The sequence below is a fragment of the Macrobrachium nipponense genome, chromosome 29 (assembly GCF_015104395.2).
Source record: "Macrobrachium nipponense isolate FS-2020 chromosome 29, ASM1510439v2, whole genome shotgun sequence".
Lineage (NCBI taxonomy): Eukaryota > Metazoa > Arthropoda > Malacostraca > Decapoda > Palaemonidae > Macrobrachium > Macrobrachium nipponense.
This window is the reverse complement of record NC_061092.1, coordinates 19,601,488-19,619,595: the sequence shown is the minus strand read 5'-3', so window position 1 is coordinate 19,619,595 and position 18,108 is coordinate 19,601,488. Positions and strand designations below refer to the sequence as shown.

Here is an 18,108-nt window from a genome sequence, read left to right as displayed (position 1 = left end):
GGAGAAAAAAACTTACTTCGAGAGGAAATTAGGTCTTGAATTGTTGCTTCGATGGACGCTGGCTCTTGACTAATGTCTATCCTGGGTTACAGGACGTGTTACCTAAGAGTACTTTTTCAGGAAGGTGGTCACGCTACAGTAGAGGCTGGCCATTCGGTATTTTACCCTACCTAGATAAACATAGCTAGTACTATGCTATACCTAGGTACCTAGTTCATCTGTCTGGCAAGAAATTAAGTGCTATCTACTAGGTATCTAGCCTAGGCTAGTAGGGTAAAAAACTGCATGGTACAGGGGTGGACATTAGGTATACGGTCAATGTGTACAACCCCAAAAAAGTACATTAGCCTATAACGCGTCCTGACTTCGGAGATGGGCATCAGACGCGACTTCTTGTTGGTGAGAAACGGAGCTAAAGACCTCTACTCCGGTGTCAGGACGCGTTATAATGTACTTTTCTTGGGGTTGTACACATTGATTATACATAGTCCACCCCTGTACAATGCGGTTTTTTACCCTATTAGGTAAACATTTGGCGAGATGGGAGTAGCTAGCTAATGACTGCAGAGCTGACGTACCTAGGGCTATACTACCTACCTAGGTACTATATACTAGTAGGTATGTAGTAATTATGGGCACTTTTAAAAATAATGGTCACGTATTTCAGAAGCAACTACTAGCTAGGTAGTAGGTACCTAGTAGGTAGGCTAGGTAGACATAGTAGGTAGGATAGTCCAGGTAGGCCTTAGCACGAAAGTTGATTACCTAAGCTTATACCTAGTAGTCTAATTAGGGTACTTTAATAGTATACCTAACTCAATACTGGAGTTTAATGCTGTGATTTTAAGTCTCCTTAATAATCCTAATAGTAGCTAGGTAGGATAATTTACACTAATTAGGTAGCTAGTCTGGATTACGCTGGGCTACCCCATCAACATAGGTACCTAGGGTAAAACATCAAAGCAGGCCACGCAGGCCAGCTACCATCAGTGCAAGCCACCCTCCGAAAAAGTACATTATAACGCGTCCTGACACCGAGATGGGCATCAGTCGCGACTTGTTGTTGGTGAGAAACGGAGCTAAAGACCTCTACTCTCCTTTCGAAGTAAGTATTTTCCCCAAAGTTAGAAATTAAGGCCAAATTTTAAGATTTAAACAGATTTAAAACAGAGGGTACTGAAAATGGCGCCCACGGCAGTGGAAATCTCACCAAAACGCGTTCAACATTTTACTTACAATTACTGTTCTCTGATCCTACTACTTCTACATTGGGATTACAAATCATACCCGAGTTCTGAATAGTGTTATTTGTTTCTTCTAATCCTTGTACATTACGGGGAGAAGAAACTACAGGAACATAAGGAATCATTGTATCTTCTAATAGTGACGGTTCATCAGTTACTCTAGTATAACATAAGGAATCATTGTATCTTCTAATAGTGACGGTTCATCAGTTACTCTAGTATTATACATTTTTCTCTCAAATAACTGTGAAAGGTGACGCTTCCAAGTCAAAATACCATTAACCTCTACAGAAACCAAATAATTTCTTTCACCAAGAACTTTGATAATCTTAGCTTCCACCCATTCTGGTCCTTTACCAAAAATTCTTGGCATATACTGCATCGCCAACTCTGAATTTAGACTCATGAACATAACACTCATCTCTTTGTTTAGGCATTATAACATCTAATGGACCCTTAAATTTCCTTCCAAACAATAATTCAGCTGGGGAGCAGCCAGTAGAAGACTGTACTGTACGTCTATAGGTATACAAAAATTTTGCCATTCTGGTTTTTACAGGCAAATTACAATCAAACTTTTTGAAATTAGTTTTGAATATTCGGACAGCCCGTTCGTACTTGGATTATATGGTGCTCCTGAACAATGTCTAACACCATTTTTCTGAAAGAAATTCTGAGTCTCCCTAGACATAAAACAAGTTGCATTATCAGATACAATTGTGTCAGGAATACCATAATTAGCAAAACATGACCTTAAACATTGTATGGTACCCTCTGAAGTTATATTCTTGCAAGCATAGACATCAATAAATTTAGAAAAGGAATCAATAATAATCAAATATTGCATGTTGTCAATGGGTCCACAATAATCTACATGCAAGCGGGACCAAGGTCTATCTACTGACGGCCAAGATAAAGGTGAAATGCCCTTATGTTTTGAGATTTGTTATGCATAATGCACAGTTGGAAGTCATTTGTTCTAAATCTTGGTCCATGTTGGGCCAATATACAAAAGACCTTGCTTCAGCTTTCATGGCAACAATACCCTGGTGGCCCTCGTGAAGCATTTCCATAACACGCTTTCTCAACATCTCAGGAACCAAAATCCACGATTCCTATAGAGTAATACATTGTCATGCAAAGAAAGATCATTTCTCAATTTATAGAAAGGTAACATACTAATTTCCATCACCTTTTCCTTGGGGAACCCCTTCCTTACATAATCTCGTACTCTGCATAAAACAGTGTCTCTTTCTATACATTCTTTTACCATTGTAACATCAAAAGAATTCTTATCCAAAATATTAATCAAATTTACATATTCTCCTGGTACATGAAAATCAGCATCATCTCTACACAATGGTAGCCTACTAAGAGCATCTGCCACTGTATTATGCACTCCCTTAATGTGTTCAATTTTAAAATCAAAACCTGATAGAAATAAAGCCCACCTTTGAATACGAGCATTAGATAATTGTGGAATAGACTTACTAGGGTTAAATAGATGAGTCAAGGGTTTATGGTCCGTCCTGATAACGAACTTCCTACCCAAAAGATAATCAGAAAACTTCTTGACTCCAAAAATAATGGATAGAGCCTCTCTATCAATTTGAGAATAATTACACTCAGCATTAGATAATTTTCTACTTTTGAAAGAAATAGTAGAAATTCTATCCTTATATTCTTGCTTAAGAACAGCTCCCACTCCTTCAGGGCTAGCATCAACTTCTAAAATCATGGTAGCATTGGGGTTAAAATTATCCAAAATATCAGCTCTTCCCAAAGCTTCCTTAATACTCTGAAAAGCTTCTTCATGAACTGCTGCCCAATGAAACTCCACATTCTTTTGGGTTAAATTATATAAAGGACATAAAATAGAGCTGAACTGAGGTACAAACCTATTGTAATAAGTACATAGCCCCAAAAATGATTTTAAAGACTGAACAGAGTGAGGGGTTGGAGCTTCCAAAATTGCCTCTATTTTCTTTGGGTCAGGTTTAATTCCATCACAACTTAAAATGTATCCTAAATAAGGTACTTCCCTAGAACCAATAATACATTTATCTTTATTCAATTTAACATTTCTCTGTTGCAAAATTGATAAAACCTTACATAAACTCTTGTCATGTTCCTCCTGGTAGCTCCGACAATCAATATGTCATCTAAACAAAAAATACATGAACACCCTCAATATTTGCCAATAATTCAGAGATAAACCTCTGAAATATACCTGGTGCTGACGACAACCCAAAAGGCAATCTATGAAACTTATATAATCCCAAATGAGTATTCATAATCAAATATTGTTGAGAATTTTCACTCACAGATACCTGTAAATATGCATTTTTCAAATCCAACTTCGAAATATACTGACAAGAACCTACATTTGCCAAAATATCATCCATCTCGGTAATGGGAAGGTATTAACACTGGTTTGGGTATTGAGATACTTACAATCTACACAAATCCTTATTTCACCATTAGGCTTCATTACAGGAACAATAGGACTGGCCCAATCTCCAGCATGCTCGACCTTGCTCACTATATTTTTACTTTCTAGTTCTTTCAAAACTATTCTCAATTTTACATTTATAATGATAAGGAACAGATCTAGCTTTTAAAATACTTAGGCACAGCATTTTCTTTTAACATTAATTGACATTCATAATTTGTAATGGGTGATCCTTCCACCACCTGATACTCATTGAACATTTTTACACAATCAAGCTTAGGCCTAGATGCACTACTTGGGGTAATAAGAGGACCTTTAAATTTATCATCACACACATTATCAATTTGTACCCACTGGTATTTCAATTTCTTCATCAAAGACCTGCCTGCTAAATTTAAATCATTATCTACAACAAAAAACTTTGTCCCTGGACCATTTGGCCTTTAAAAGAAACATCACAATTTATTTCACCGTACACTTGCATTTCAGCTTTATCATAATTTGCTAAGCGTTTCCTTGTTGGTAATGGGGTTAAATTCAATTTATTAGCATCATGCCGTGAAATAGTGGATGCACCACTGCCAGTGTCTAATTCAAACTCTAGGGGAAACCCATTTAACCTTAAAATTTCTCTATATGGTTCCTCATAATCATCGACAAAATCAATAGAATTCACATTAACATCAAAAAGTTTCAATAAATCATAAGAATCATGGAAACTTTCATTAACAGGAATATCCTTACTAGTAGACTCCTCTACATCATGCACTGTATTAACATTCCTAGATTTATTTCTAGCCTTTTTATTGGGACACACTGTACTAACATGGCCTTCCTTGCCACAGGAATAACATTTAGCATTCTTAAATCTACAATTATTAGCTAAATGGTTATCGCGCCCACAATGAATGCATTTACTTTGAACTTTACAATAATCACTTTTACCTCTCCCTTTAGAGTCTGCACTAGAATTAGGCCTAGGCCTAATTACCTTATGCCTAACCTTGTTAACAGTACCTGCAGGCCTATTATCTATAAAAGAACTTGAAGTAGGACTACATTCAGTAACATAAGCAGTTTCTAAATTGGTAACCTTGGCAAGTAATTCACGAGAGGAGATTGATTTAAACTCAAAAGGATCAGCTAATAAAACCTTAAAATATACTTCATTATCAATACCAACCAATAATTGTTCCTTCAACCTTCGGTCAAAATCACTATCAAATTCACACTGTTGAGCTAACAATTTTAGTTCTGCATAATATTCCTTCAACGGACTCACTACTTTTCTTCTTCCTCTGTAGGAAATCACACAATGCTCTATGATAACTTGGTTTTGTTATAAAATGCGACTTTAGTTGATTTACTAGGTCATCAAATGGAACTGCAGACGGCAATTTCGGTGCTGTTAACTTACAGATAGTGGAAAATGTCACTACTCCAACTGAAGAAAGCAACAAAGCCCTTTTTGCTGTCGCCTCTGTTACTTCATTTACTTCACAATTCATGGAAAATAGGGGGAAACATCAGTTCAGGCCAACCCTCATCACGGTGGACGGGTCTTATTCACTCGATATTTAATTGGTGAAACATGAATACAATTGCAACTCTAAGCATACCATTTAAAAGACTGAAGTTTCGTCAACATATTGTGATATATGAAAGCCCCATACGAACTAAAATAAGCATGTGAGCTCTTCGTAAAATATGTTTCAAGGCAGTTTTGAAATCCAATATGGCGGCTACGTTTTGCATGGACGGTTCTCATCAGTGACGGACACCATCTTTTCCCCAGCCTTCCCAGCACTCATTTGAACAATGTTAGCGTATGTATGTAACGTTTATTGATCTTACTCAAGATTGCAGTTGTAATCAGCACAATAAAACAACATTTTGTTGCCTATATTAGTGAAAGTATGAAACTTGTTATTCCCGGGGTTATGGTTGGAACTGAATTCATTCTTACCTTGTAATCGGCGGTTTTTATCCTTACTGCCATCACAACTGAAACTCCACAGTGCTTATTTGATTGTTATTATACACATTTTGGTCTCAGTTCACTCCACATTGCACTTTAAACCCGTTGCTGTTCCTGGTTTCTAAGCGCGCGCGCCATAAACACAATTACAAACAGCAGACGACGACAGACGACGACAGACGACGAAACTGCAAAGTTTTATTCCCTAAACTGTTTACTTTACTCGTTATTTAGTTTAAATTTACATTGTTATTTAAAAAATTTGATTTAATTCATGTATATTATCCCTTTTTAGCAACCAAATTACCCCGAAAAATTACAGATATTTCTAACGTAGATAAAATCAAATGTTTCTAACGTTTTCGTACATCTGGCTGCCGAAAAACCATAGAGGAACGAATACGGAAAAGTGCATAGAGGAACGACTACGTTTTTTTTTTTTTTGCTTTTTTGTTTTTGCTAGCACTTTCATTGATTTCAGTCTTTATTAGTATTTTGAATTTCTTAAATAATCGTATGCCAGAAATAAATGTAACCTTTAATGTTTGCATGCTTTAATGTTTGCATGCTAAGAATGGCAAAATCATCGTTGCCACATTAGTGGAGGCTTCACACATACGCCGTTCCATTATTATAAACTGTTTCCATGAATTCTAGTTGTCATAGTAATGCAATAATGATAAAATTGCTTTAATATTTATGTATATATACTTCCAATACATAGCCTAATTTCACCAATTTCAACGTTTTGTGTGTAGTCTTATACCCAGTTTGGAGGGTCAACACATACCGAATGGCAACAGAGAGAGAGAGAAAGGAAGGCGGAGGAACGAAGAAAAGAAAAGGGATGGCGGTGGAGGGGGGGGGGGGGGTGGGGGGGAGAGGGTAGGTGGAGCTTTATACGCGTGTTCGTATCCATTTCTGCATAATGGAGTTTTTGTCTCTTGGTACAAGGACCAAGTGTCGTTATTCTTTACGATTAGTGATTCACGATACCCTTATAAATTACGGCACTGGGTGTAATGCACTATAGCAAAATCTCGTTCTGTTACGAGTGTTCGTTACAGAAATAGGTATTGCCCAAAAACGTGCTTGCACTGTCTCTGAAAACCCATAGTAGACATGCTGCTTAGTTGTCAATCAAGTTTTTATAAACCAAGTATTTTTTACAAGCTAGCTATTGAATAAATTTGTATTTTTCTCAGTCAAAACATATGCCCTCAATGCTAACTTTCTCTTTTAACGATTTCTGGTCATTGCAAATTCGGCCCCATAATTTCTTATGGTGCGAAAACAGACAGAGGCCCATGGACCGAAAACGATTGCGTCACACTACGGCGATAATCCAGCAGTAAAACATCTTCATATATCCAAAAAGTAAATAATAAAGATATATGCGCATTACGATTATAACAATTACATGTATAGCTGATAACAATCTGCACGAATAACTGGTAAAACTGTTCTGCAATGACAGTTGAGTATAGCAATTATTTACAATAGGTACGAAAGTCAAGATGTCGTGACGTCATAATACAGAACTTGAAAGAACGTTCTAATTCAGAAAAATAATTACTTAAATTTGAGTCAGAGGCGAGTTACTTTTTCAATAACGAATATTTTCAAATTAATCATCATAAATATGTAAAATATTGATGTTTTACTACTATTTAAAAAGAAAAATTAGCCAAGAGAACGCTTCTCGTCATCTTCTACCCCAAACAGCTGTTTACGCCTGGCTTGTTGTTGATGAGAAATCGTGTTTCGATTGTTGTGATAAAAGTTGCTCCAGCGTCTGTGGGTACAAGTGGTGTGCGGATTTATCACAGGAAATGGTTAGTTTATTGACACAAGCTACTCCGTAAACATCGAGATGGCGTCAATCTTCGAAACATTTTTAGTTGTAAGTAAAAATTTCTAAAGCGTTTTGGTGAGATTTCCACTGCGTGGGCGCCATTTTCAGTACCCTCTGTTTAAATCTGTTTAAATCTTAAAATTTGGCCTTAATTTCTAACTTTGGGGAAAATACTTACTTCGAAAGGAGAGTAGAGGTCTTTAGCTCCGTTTCTCACCAACAACAAGTCGCGACTGATGCCCATCTCGGGTGTCAGGACGCGTTATAATGTACTTTTTCGGAGGGTGGCTTGCACTGATGGTAGCTGGCCTGCGTGGCCTGTCCATATACCTATTAGCTACAAGCTTGCTCAATAGAACATGAAATCAATAGAATGTGGCGAGCTTTTACACGTAAAATAATTCCTACCTGAGCTGCCATGATGTCTAGATATATCTATCTCCGGTTTGCGTTGAAAAGGACTTCGAAGACTGCTGTCAACTTCTGGGGGAAGACTTAACAAATTGCCGAATACCTGCCACGTCCTTCCGACAAGAAGAAGAATCAGCAGAAAAATTCTTCTTATAAATAGACACTGGCAACTCAAGCGACCGCCTCGCTCTTGATCCCTGGAGACAAGTTTTTCATTTGATAACAGCCGTTCAATGTGCTTCAGTTTTCTATCTTATCAGTCGGTATCGCTGAGGCGAAGACATTTTTCTGTATGTTATGCACTCTAATTCAGATACTCTATTGTACTCAAAAGATAAAGGAAAAGACATACTTGCATGATATCACACACACATGAATGTTCCATTGTCTAAATGTCAAGGCAATGAAAGGTCATCATTATTATTTAGGAAGGTGGAGAACGAAATTGATTGAGAAATTACTTACTGTAGTTGATAAGGGAAGAACAAGTTTAAACAAAAGAGAGAGCTTGCACGTGGATCAAGCGTGTAATATGAAAAGTTTGAAGATGACGGGAGAAAATCCTTAGGATTGAATTGATAAAGAGGCAGTATATAGGGTGTTCAGGAAGTAAGCTATAGAAGATAAGTTATAGAGAATAGTAAATAATTGTATATAAGACTTGAACATAGATATGGACTTGAAGTAAGAATTAGGCTAGATCATGTAGACTGAAAAGGGGCTTAACGTAAGAGGTGCGGTTGTGAGTTAATGGTGTTATGCACCTATGATTGCTATTATGTATGCTCCTACGGAACAAGTAAATAAGCAACTCCTGTAGGGCGTCTTCAACAGGGTGGTTCAAGATACTAAGCTAGAAGTAAATAAGCAACTCCTGTAGGGCGTCTTCAAAGGGTGGTACAAGATACTAAGCTAGCTGTTACTTGTAAGATGCTTGTATACAGTAAATGCTGAAATTAGCTTTCATTGAAAGGCGTGACTTGCTAAAGGTTATGAACTTTAAAAACTGGTACTAATGGTCTTCATGCATTACTATTCATTTTTGAGCACTAGTGTCCTGAAAATACATTAATATTTAAAATTATTATAAATGCATTTCATAAATAATACTGCTTTTTCATATTGCAACCTGCGCTGCAATTTTGTTTCTTTTGACAATGATGCTTTCATACGAGTGATTTTTGACATTTTGTTGCTCTGCAAATTAGCTGTGAAAGCTATTTTTTTTTTTTTTTTTTTTTACAAGATATCGCGTTCATTCCAAATCAGTTGGCAGATTTATCGACTGAACCATGTTTATTATTCCATGCGCACAAAAAGAAAAAAAAATACAGAGGGCGTTAAAGCAGATCGCGTTATAATTGCAGTGAAATTATGGTGACAATAGGAAAACATCCACAAGACAGACAGCCAACTTCCCGGTGAAGGACCTTTAAGTTTTTTCATATGTCTCCTTGACATCTACCATTTCTGATCAATGTATTGTGTTAACACTTATTCCGATGAAGGTTTAGGACACACCATGTCCCGTCTTAGAAATTAAATTATTCTTTCGGTTTCTCAAAAAAATATCTTTTCTCTTGTCAGGTTGAGTCTGATGATTGGCTGACGGCTGGAAAGGCGTTCAACAGTTGGCTATGAAGGGAACAGGCTTATTCGAACCATGGCTGATTCGGACCATGTACTGGCTCATTCGGACCTTTATCCAGGCTTATTTGGACCTTCATTTTATTGGCCGATTTTTCTATGCAGTTTTACCCCTTGAACAAGAATTTGACGCCCCAATTCCTGGTGGCTTTCGTATTCGTGGGGACGAAGATGCGGAACGCTTATATAGAAATACCCATTGGTATAACATAAAATTATTAGTATGGGTCCGAATCAGCCTAGCAAATGGTCCGAATCAGCCTGCATCCGGCTATGAAGCCTTCTGATTCGATGATGTGTTAGTGAAAATAATTTTTCCAGGCTCCTTGAATGTAATCCGTAGTCGACAATCTTGGAAAGTTGTCGATGTTCTCTTTGGGGATTAAATTTAATCATAATGAAGGTATGTTGATATTTTTTAATTAGCTATGTAGTCCATTTGTATAGTATATCCGTTCTTCATTTAATTTTCTTAAAATTTTTCATAAAAGAAATGTGTAGTTTAAGGGGTCTGGTAGACATGAGGAGGTCCTTCTGCTTCTAGGTCGAGTAGCTACTAGCTATAGGGTAAAGGTTTAGTGCAAGTGACCCATATATAGGCTACGATAGAGCCTGCTACCTAGCCAATTGGTAGGGGTATTTCTACAGAAGCACTCCGCAAGGACTGCAAGGAAACGTAACCGTTACCACGGATATGACGGATGCAGGCTTATTCGGACCGTGACTGATTCAGACCTTAATCTTGGCTGTTTCGGACCATTTGCTAGGCTGATTCGGACCCATAAATAATTTTATATTATAGCATTGGGTATTTCTATATAAGCATTCCGTATCGTTTCGTCCCTGCGAATACGAAAGCCACCAGGAATTGGGGAGTCAAATGTATTTTGCCGTGTTTAGTACGAGCCCCTGGGGTTTAATTACAGTCGTCCGAATAGATATTACTTAAAATTCTTGTTCAGGAGGTAAAACTGCATAGAAAAATCGGCCAATCATATGAAGGTCCGAATAAGCCTGAATAAAGGTCCGAATGAGCCAGTACATGGTCCGAATCAGCCTGGTCCGAATCAGCCAAGGTCCGAATAAGCCTGTTCCCGATACGACATCCACTAGGGATTGGGCCGTCCAATGTATTTCGCTGTGTTCAGTACTGGACCCTGGTGGTTAATTAAAGTTGTCCGAATAAATATTAATTAAAATTCTTGTTCAGTAAGTAAAACTGCATAGAAAAACCGCAGCTGCCATAGTCTAGGCCACCGCGGATAAGTACCCTAGATCTACCATTTTGGGGTTTAAAGTATGCATAAATGCATCGGGTCTTGCCTTCTATCCCTAGACTAAGTCCTTTGCAAATTATGGTTACCCAAAATATTTTTCATGGTGCCTACTGTACAATGAAATGTAAGTATCCCAAGTCAACTTAGGCTAATTGAATATGCCAATGGTTGCCTGGGCTTAGGCTGTAATGATCAAAGGTAGGCCTAGGGTTGGTCTTTTAGCTTGAGTGGAAAATGTTTGCTTTTGCAAACTGTTGAATGTCGGTGACGGGCCTTGTTTGGGGTAGTGGAAGGGAATTAGGCCTTGGAGGACTTTTAACATAAACAACAAAAGGTTTTGCAAGAAGTTGCTCGGATTTTGTATATTAGGTATTCATCCTCGGTGGCGTGGTTGGTGTGGTGTTGGCGTCCCACCTCTGTGATGGCGGGTTCGATTCTTGGCCATTCTATTGAGGAGTGAGAGATGTGTATTTCTGGTGATAGAAGTTCACTCTCGACGTGGTTTGGAAGTCACGTAAAGCCGTTGGTCCTGTTGCTGAATGACCACTGGTTCCATGCAAAGTAAAAGCACCATACTATAGAAACAAACAAACTAGGTATTCATATAGTAGCTAGCCTACAGGCTAGGCTATATTACTTGTGCAGATTAGCTTTATGCTAGTTTGTTAATGAAGTATTAATAAGTTGGGCAGAGGTTGAAATTACCTAGGTATAGATGAGCAAGTGTTAGATGAACTTACCATTAAACATAACTCACATCCTACAAACATTGTTGCCCACATCACAGGTAGATGTAAGTAATAGGGGCACATCAGGTATTTCTTTGGATTTGACTTTTTCTATAGTAGGTATATTGATCGCTGTAATGTTAATTGCTGTATAGCAAAGAAAGATAAAGGAAAGGAAAACGCATCTTCGAGAAATTCTGCAGCAAGGAGGCATTCGCGCATGTGTTGGAGGTGCCTGTTCTCATGATGGTTCTAGAATTGGCAGGAGTTTTGTGGAACTTGACAGGCGCCGAAGTGTCATGAGAAATGGCACGACTTCTGATGCAATACTTTGTCGAGAAACTTCTAAATCGTTCCGGTAATCTCGGGAGTCTGTGACGCTCGCCGTAGGCCCCGCCCCCAAAATGGCGTATAAATACGACGGACAAAGTAGGAGAAGGGAGATCATCAGTCAGTCACAGAGTAAGAGATCATCAGTAAGAGCCACAGATCAGATTATCAGTGAGAGATCAGCAGCAGAGATCAGCGTGAGATAAGAGAAGAAGGACGAAGGATCAGAGAAAAAAAAGTGCCCGAGATTTGGTCGAATTCTGGTCAAGTCGTCTTCAGGAGTAGACGACTGAGTTATTTTGACGTTGAGCAAAACTTCAGAGAAGAAACGTTCTGCTAGAGGTTTTAGGGAGTTCCTGCCCTTCAAGTATCAAGAGTAGACATTATTTTCTGCAATACGGAGGCAAGAAGGCATCTAACAATTAGAGTTCTCCATTTGTGAAGCCATCGCTTCGTTACAAAACTGGTTGGCAAGTACCTTCATTACCTCACTGTTCCCCAGTTCATGCAGTGTAAGATTTTACCTTTTTTATGTAAATAGGAGACACCATTCTGCATTTATCTTTGTTAGTAAGCTTGTAAATAAACCTTTGTTGTGTTAGTGTCTTTCTATATTCGTATCCCCAGTTTCAACTTTGGTGTTGAATTCTTTTTGTTTATCATAATATCGAACCTGAAGCGGACGTCTCTCGGTTCGTAACATTGTGGTGACCTTGACCAGTAATATTCAGCTTTAACAGTTTGAAACAGGGAGAATATAGAAAGAGCCAGAATGAGTGAGATGGTGAAAGAGTTTATTGAGTCAGGTAAGCTCCAAGGTCTAGAGAGGAATGATCTCCGTGAGTATGTTGAAAAGAAAGAAAGAGAGAAGTACAAGAGAGATGAAAGAGCGGTTGAGAGAGAGGAAAGAGCAGCCGAGAGGGAAGTGCAGCAAGCGAGAGAAGTAATGAAAATGCAGCAAGAGAGAGAAATGCTGGTAATGCGGCAGGAAGAGAGAGAGAAAGAGTGTATGCATGAGCAGGAAGAAAGAGAGAAAGAACGTATGCATGAGTTGGAAATTGCTTGGTTGAGGGAAAGTACTCGTAATAGTCAAACAGGCGAGAACGAAAACGAAGCTGATACGTTAGGTATGAGTGCAGTGCTGAAATAAGTACCAAAGTTTGATGAGGAAGATGTAACAAAATATTTCATGTGTTTTGAGAAGTTAATGGAAAGAGTAGGTTCTCCTAAAGAAATGTGGACTTTATATTTACAGTCAGTTTTGAGTGGTAAGGCGCTTGCTGTGTATAGTTGCATGTCAAAGGAGGAATGTGATAATTATGATATTGTAAAAGAAACTGTTCTTAGCGCGTACAGGTTAGTACTGTAGGCGTACCGTAAGAAATTTAGAAATTTGAGAAAGGATGAAAATATTACATGTGTAGAATACGGTAAGAAGTTAGAAAGGCTGTTTTTTGATTGGTTAAGTTGAGGATTTTGATGGTTTGAAGAACTTAGTGTTGTTAGAAAACTTCAAAGATAACGTATCCTCTGAGATTGAGCTTTATGTAGAAGATAGGCGAGAGGTATCTTTTGCAGGAGCAACTTGGTTAGCTGACGAATATAGTCTAACTCTTAATTTGAGTGTTAGTAAGAAACGAAATGATCCTTCGTCTGGTAGAGTACAAAGCAGTAAAGGTTTCAGTTCTAGTAATAGCAATGCGAGTAAAAGTGACTATTCCTGTTATACATGTGGAAAACCTGGTCATACGTCTAAGGTTTGTAAGAGTAAGGTGGCATCTAGTGGCTCAGAATTAACTTGTTTCCGATGTAATGGGAAAGGACATTTAACAAGAAATTGTGCAGTAGAAAGGAAGGACGGTAAGAAACCAGTGTCTCTAGTTAACCTTTCATCAAGCAGGAATGATGTGATAAGAGAAACTAGGAAATTTTTTGGCGAATTTCTGTCATGGCGTAGTTTCCTCTCTTGGAGGAGTAGATTCGAGACACAGGAGCTGCTGTCTCACTTATTAGGAGAGAGTGTGTGCCAAACAGGGCAGAAATCAATATGGAAGAAAAAGTCATGTTAGGTGGATTTCCTAACACTTGTGTTCTTTGTCCTTTGTTGAAGTTGAATTTAGAAAGTCGGGTAGTGTCAGGAGAAGTGAAACTGGCAGTTGTTGACAGTTTGCCCATTGATTATGTTGACATTATTGTCGGAAATGACTTAGCTTTATCCAAGAATGTGAATCCTGTTGTGAGGGATATTCCACTGCCTGATGGTAGTAACTAGGTCAGGTTTAGATACAGACGTAGACTATGGTCATAATTTGTTCGTGGATTCAAATGAGTGCGAGTTCGTGGATTCGAACGAGAGTGAGTTCATGGATTCGAACGTGAGTAAGTTCGTGGATTCGAACAAGTGTGATAGAGGGGGCGAGGTTGATCTTGGCATGAGTATGGCTGAGAAACCTAAATCTATCGTTGACAGTGATAGCCAAACAGAAGGTGTAGCTGTCGAAAGTAACAGTAAATGTACCAGTATCTAGTACTAGTTACGGTGATGAATTAGGCGCTAACCTCGTGAATAAGGATGAGCTAGTCAAGTTGCAGAGATAGGATGAGACACTAACCCGAATTTTTGGTGAGCTGGATGATGATCTCGATGATGTGTGTAAGGAAACTTTTTGTTTAAAGGACGATGTTTTGTGTCGTTATGTTCGTCCTAAGTCAGGTAGTAAAGGGGAAATCACCGAACAATTAGTGGTTCCTAGGAAGCTTTGTGAACTAGTTTTGAAGTTAGCACATGATGAGCAAGGACATTTGGGAGTAAATAAAACTTTCAAGTGTATTAGTAGGGCGTACTTTTAGCCTAAAATGAAAAATGATGTAAAGAGGTATGTTTTAAGCTGTCATGAATGTCAAATTGCCGGGAAACCGAATCAAGTAATCCCCAGAGCTCCGTTGTGTAATATTCCTTCGGTAGGCGAACCTTTAGAGAATGTAGTTATCGATATGGTTGGACCTTTGCCTAGAAGTAAGGGAGGGAATATTCATCTGTTGACAATCATTGATAGACTAACTCGCTTTCCCGAGGCGGTACCCATAAGAAGCGGTAACGCGAGGACCGTAGTTAAACGATTGTTAAATTATTTTTCTAAGTTTGGTCTGCTTCGTACTATACAGAGTGATAATGTTAGTAATTTTGTATCCAAATATTTCAAGGATAGAATGAAAGAGTTAGGCATTAAACTCGTAACTTCCACACCTTATCATCCTGAATCACAAGGCATGTGGAGAGATTTCATCAAACTTAAAGAGTTGTTTACGGAAATTGTGTAAGAACTTCGAACACGACTGGGAAGAAAAGTTACCATTTGTTCTGTTAGCCTTAAGGTTGGCACCAAATGACACCACAGGATTTAGTCCTTTTGAGCTTGTTTTCGGTCACACCGCTAAAGGTCCTTTGGAAATGTTAAAATGTAACTTAATGAATAAAGAAGGTAGTGAGGACTACATCAATAATCTAGAGTATTATAAAAACAGTTTAAGAGATGCTTGGCAACTAGCGAAGGAGAACGAGAGGGAGAGTCAAGGGGAAACGAAATGGAAACATGATCTTAGAGCGAAAGAGAGACATCTCTGTGTAGGAGATAAAGTTTTAGTATTAGTCAAGAAAGAAGGTCCCTCTTTATCGTATAAGTTCGAAGGTCCTTTTTCAATTTTAGAGAAGAGGGGGAATCTGAATTATTTAACAGATATGGGTAAACATAGAGCAAAGTGGCTGCATGTAAATTTGCTCAAGAAATATAACGAATGCCTCATGCCTGTAGTAACGTTGTCCCAGAAAGAAATTAGTTTTGAGAAAAACTCCGAGGTGCTTAAGAATTTAGAAGTTTTTAATCAGGGTCTAGAAAAGGAGAAGGTGAGGGAAGTACGTAATGTTTTAGTGAATTATACTGGAACTATTAGTGACAAACTAGGCCTAACCAATGTTTTAGAACATGATATTGAGTTGCAGGACACGAAACCCATTAGGCAAAGTCCATATCGTCTGAGCAGTGGCGGCTCGTCAATAGGGACTGTGAGACTGCAGCCCCCCCATCAGACGCCAGCCACACATAACGTCATAATACAAACAAACACATGGACATGCATGTGAAGAAACTCATCACTGCGCCAGAGTGCTGAACTTAACATTACACACAGTGATACAAACGCACTAGAACCATGCAAATTACATTAAACACAACATAATTATACGAATGCGGGGAGAAAGGGGGAGGGTTTCCCGTGGCGGAAAGGAGAGCGTGGACTGCCGTCGATGCAGTCTTGTCTCAGCTGTTGTTGCGAATGGGTGTGTTCTTGCGTCGCTCTTATTTTCGATAGTGTTTTTCAATTTGCCAGGGATGATTTTCAAATATTATTGAAGTGTAACAATTAGGTTTTTGAATAAATTTTCTTTTTATGTCTGTTCGTTTCCTTTCACACAATATTAAAATAAAGGCTAAATGTTTTCTGGAGCAGCACCTCCACTAATTTTAGCTATGAGCCGCCACTGCGTCTGAGCCCAGAAAAGGTAGAATCTGTGAGGAAGGATATTAGTTAATGCTAGATAATGATTTGATAGTACCTAGCGAGAATGAATGGAGTTCCCCGGTAGTTCTGGTGAAAAAGGAAGATGGATCAGATAGATTGTGCATTGATTTCTGGAAGGTAAACAGTGTAACGAAGCAAAGTAATTTTCCCTTACCCAGGATTGACGATTGCTTAGATAGAATCGGAAATTCCAAGTTCATCTCAAAGCTTGATTTGGCTAAAGGTTATTTGCAAGTACAGTCGGCCACACATATAAGTAAACACATTTCAGCCACAAGGGCTGGATGTGATCCGGTAACACTGGAACTGGGCCTCCAGACGCACGATGAAACCCGCCCCTCCACCTTGACCACCGCCCTCCACACGTCTTCCCTCAACATTTTCCCCTCCATCCTTCACTTCTACCCTTTCAAGCACACGTTTATAACTTCTGCTCCCCCTGTCTAATTTCTCCTTTAAGGAAAATAATATAACAATCTATTCTGTAGGTTTATTTTCTCATCATGGAGGCGAGAAAACCCGTCTGTTCAACTTTTGTCGTAATAATATTATTACTTGCTGTTACCGACAGAAGAATTAACTCGGTTTTCGTGGCGCTCTCTTGTAATAATGGGATTTAGCTTTCTACCATTAAAAGCATTATCTATCAAATAACAGTATACCTACTACTCTTTAATTATAATTGTAATATCAACAGCCGCATTCCAAATTCTTATTACTATTACAAAGACAACTAGCATCAGATCATGTAGGGCCTTACGTAACTCAAATTAAGCATGAAGAAATAAAGAAAGCATAAGTTGAGGAGAGAAAGACCTCCATAGGCCTAGAAGACACTGAAGGAGGAGAAACAAAGAGACAGTTATAAGAGAGAGGACAACAGCAAGAAGGAGACAGCGTAATAGAGCTGAGTGTGGGGCTGGTGTCAGAAGGGGCGCCATTACCCTCTTAAGTATATTGGAGGCATAGGTCTTGACTTGTCATAGGGGTTATTATGGGAGTCGATTCTTCCTTATGGTTGGACGTTTGTTTGGTCACAACCGACAATCATTGGATCAAATAATCGTATTTTTGTGCATGATTTTAACTGCTCGGCATGTCTGCATTTATAGATGGCAAGCATGTGCGTTTTTGTTTGTTTGTGTTCGTTCAGCAGATGTTAATTCTAACGTTAAAAATGTTTCAAGTAATAATGACATTATATCCTATATATATATATATATATATATATATATATATATATATATATATATATATATATATATATATATATATATATATATATATATATATATATATATATATATTTAGAATGAGTCCAAACTTGATGTTAGTAACATTTTAATATATACGTAATTAAGAGACAAATATTACAGCACCATATTATTAAGGATTCACAATAGATTGAAAAATAACCATTTATTATAAAATACGTATGTATCAGTATTTAGTCCATCCACCATCGTTGGCGATGACATCTTGTAGTCTACAGTAAGTCCTCGGGTTACGCTGGTCTCGACTTACGATGTTTCGTGGTTACGAACGCGCCCCCATAAAAATATAAAAAATAATATTTTGCGTCGTTCCGTCTTACGCGGTTTAGCGTCG

At 38.3% G+C, this 18,108-nt stretch overlaps 2 protein-coding genes across 2 annotated transcripts in view; one reads left to right on the top strand and one right to left on the bottom strand.

Moving 5' to 3' along the window:
• Positions 1-8,137, bottom strand: part of LOC135206177 (copper transport protein ATOX1-like) — a 51,720-nt gene extending 43,583 nt beyond the window's left edge. Inside the window, exon 1 of the mRNA XM_064237472.1 lies at positions 7,938-8,137. Coding sequence (XP_064093542.1) covers positions 7,938-7,949 — 12 coding nt within the window. The 5' untranslated portion in view covers positions 7,950-8,137. The remainder of the gene's footprint in view (positions 1-7,937) is intronic.
• LOC135206170 (anaphase-promoting complex subunit 5-like) overlaps positions 1-18,108 on the top strand; it is a 621,184-nt gene that overhangs the window by 199,976 nt on the left and 403,100 nt on the right. The gene's annotated exons all lie outside the window — the stretch shown is intronic.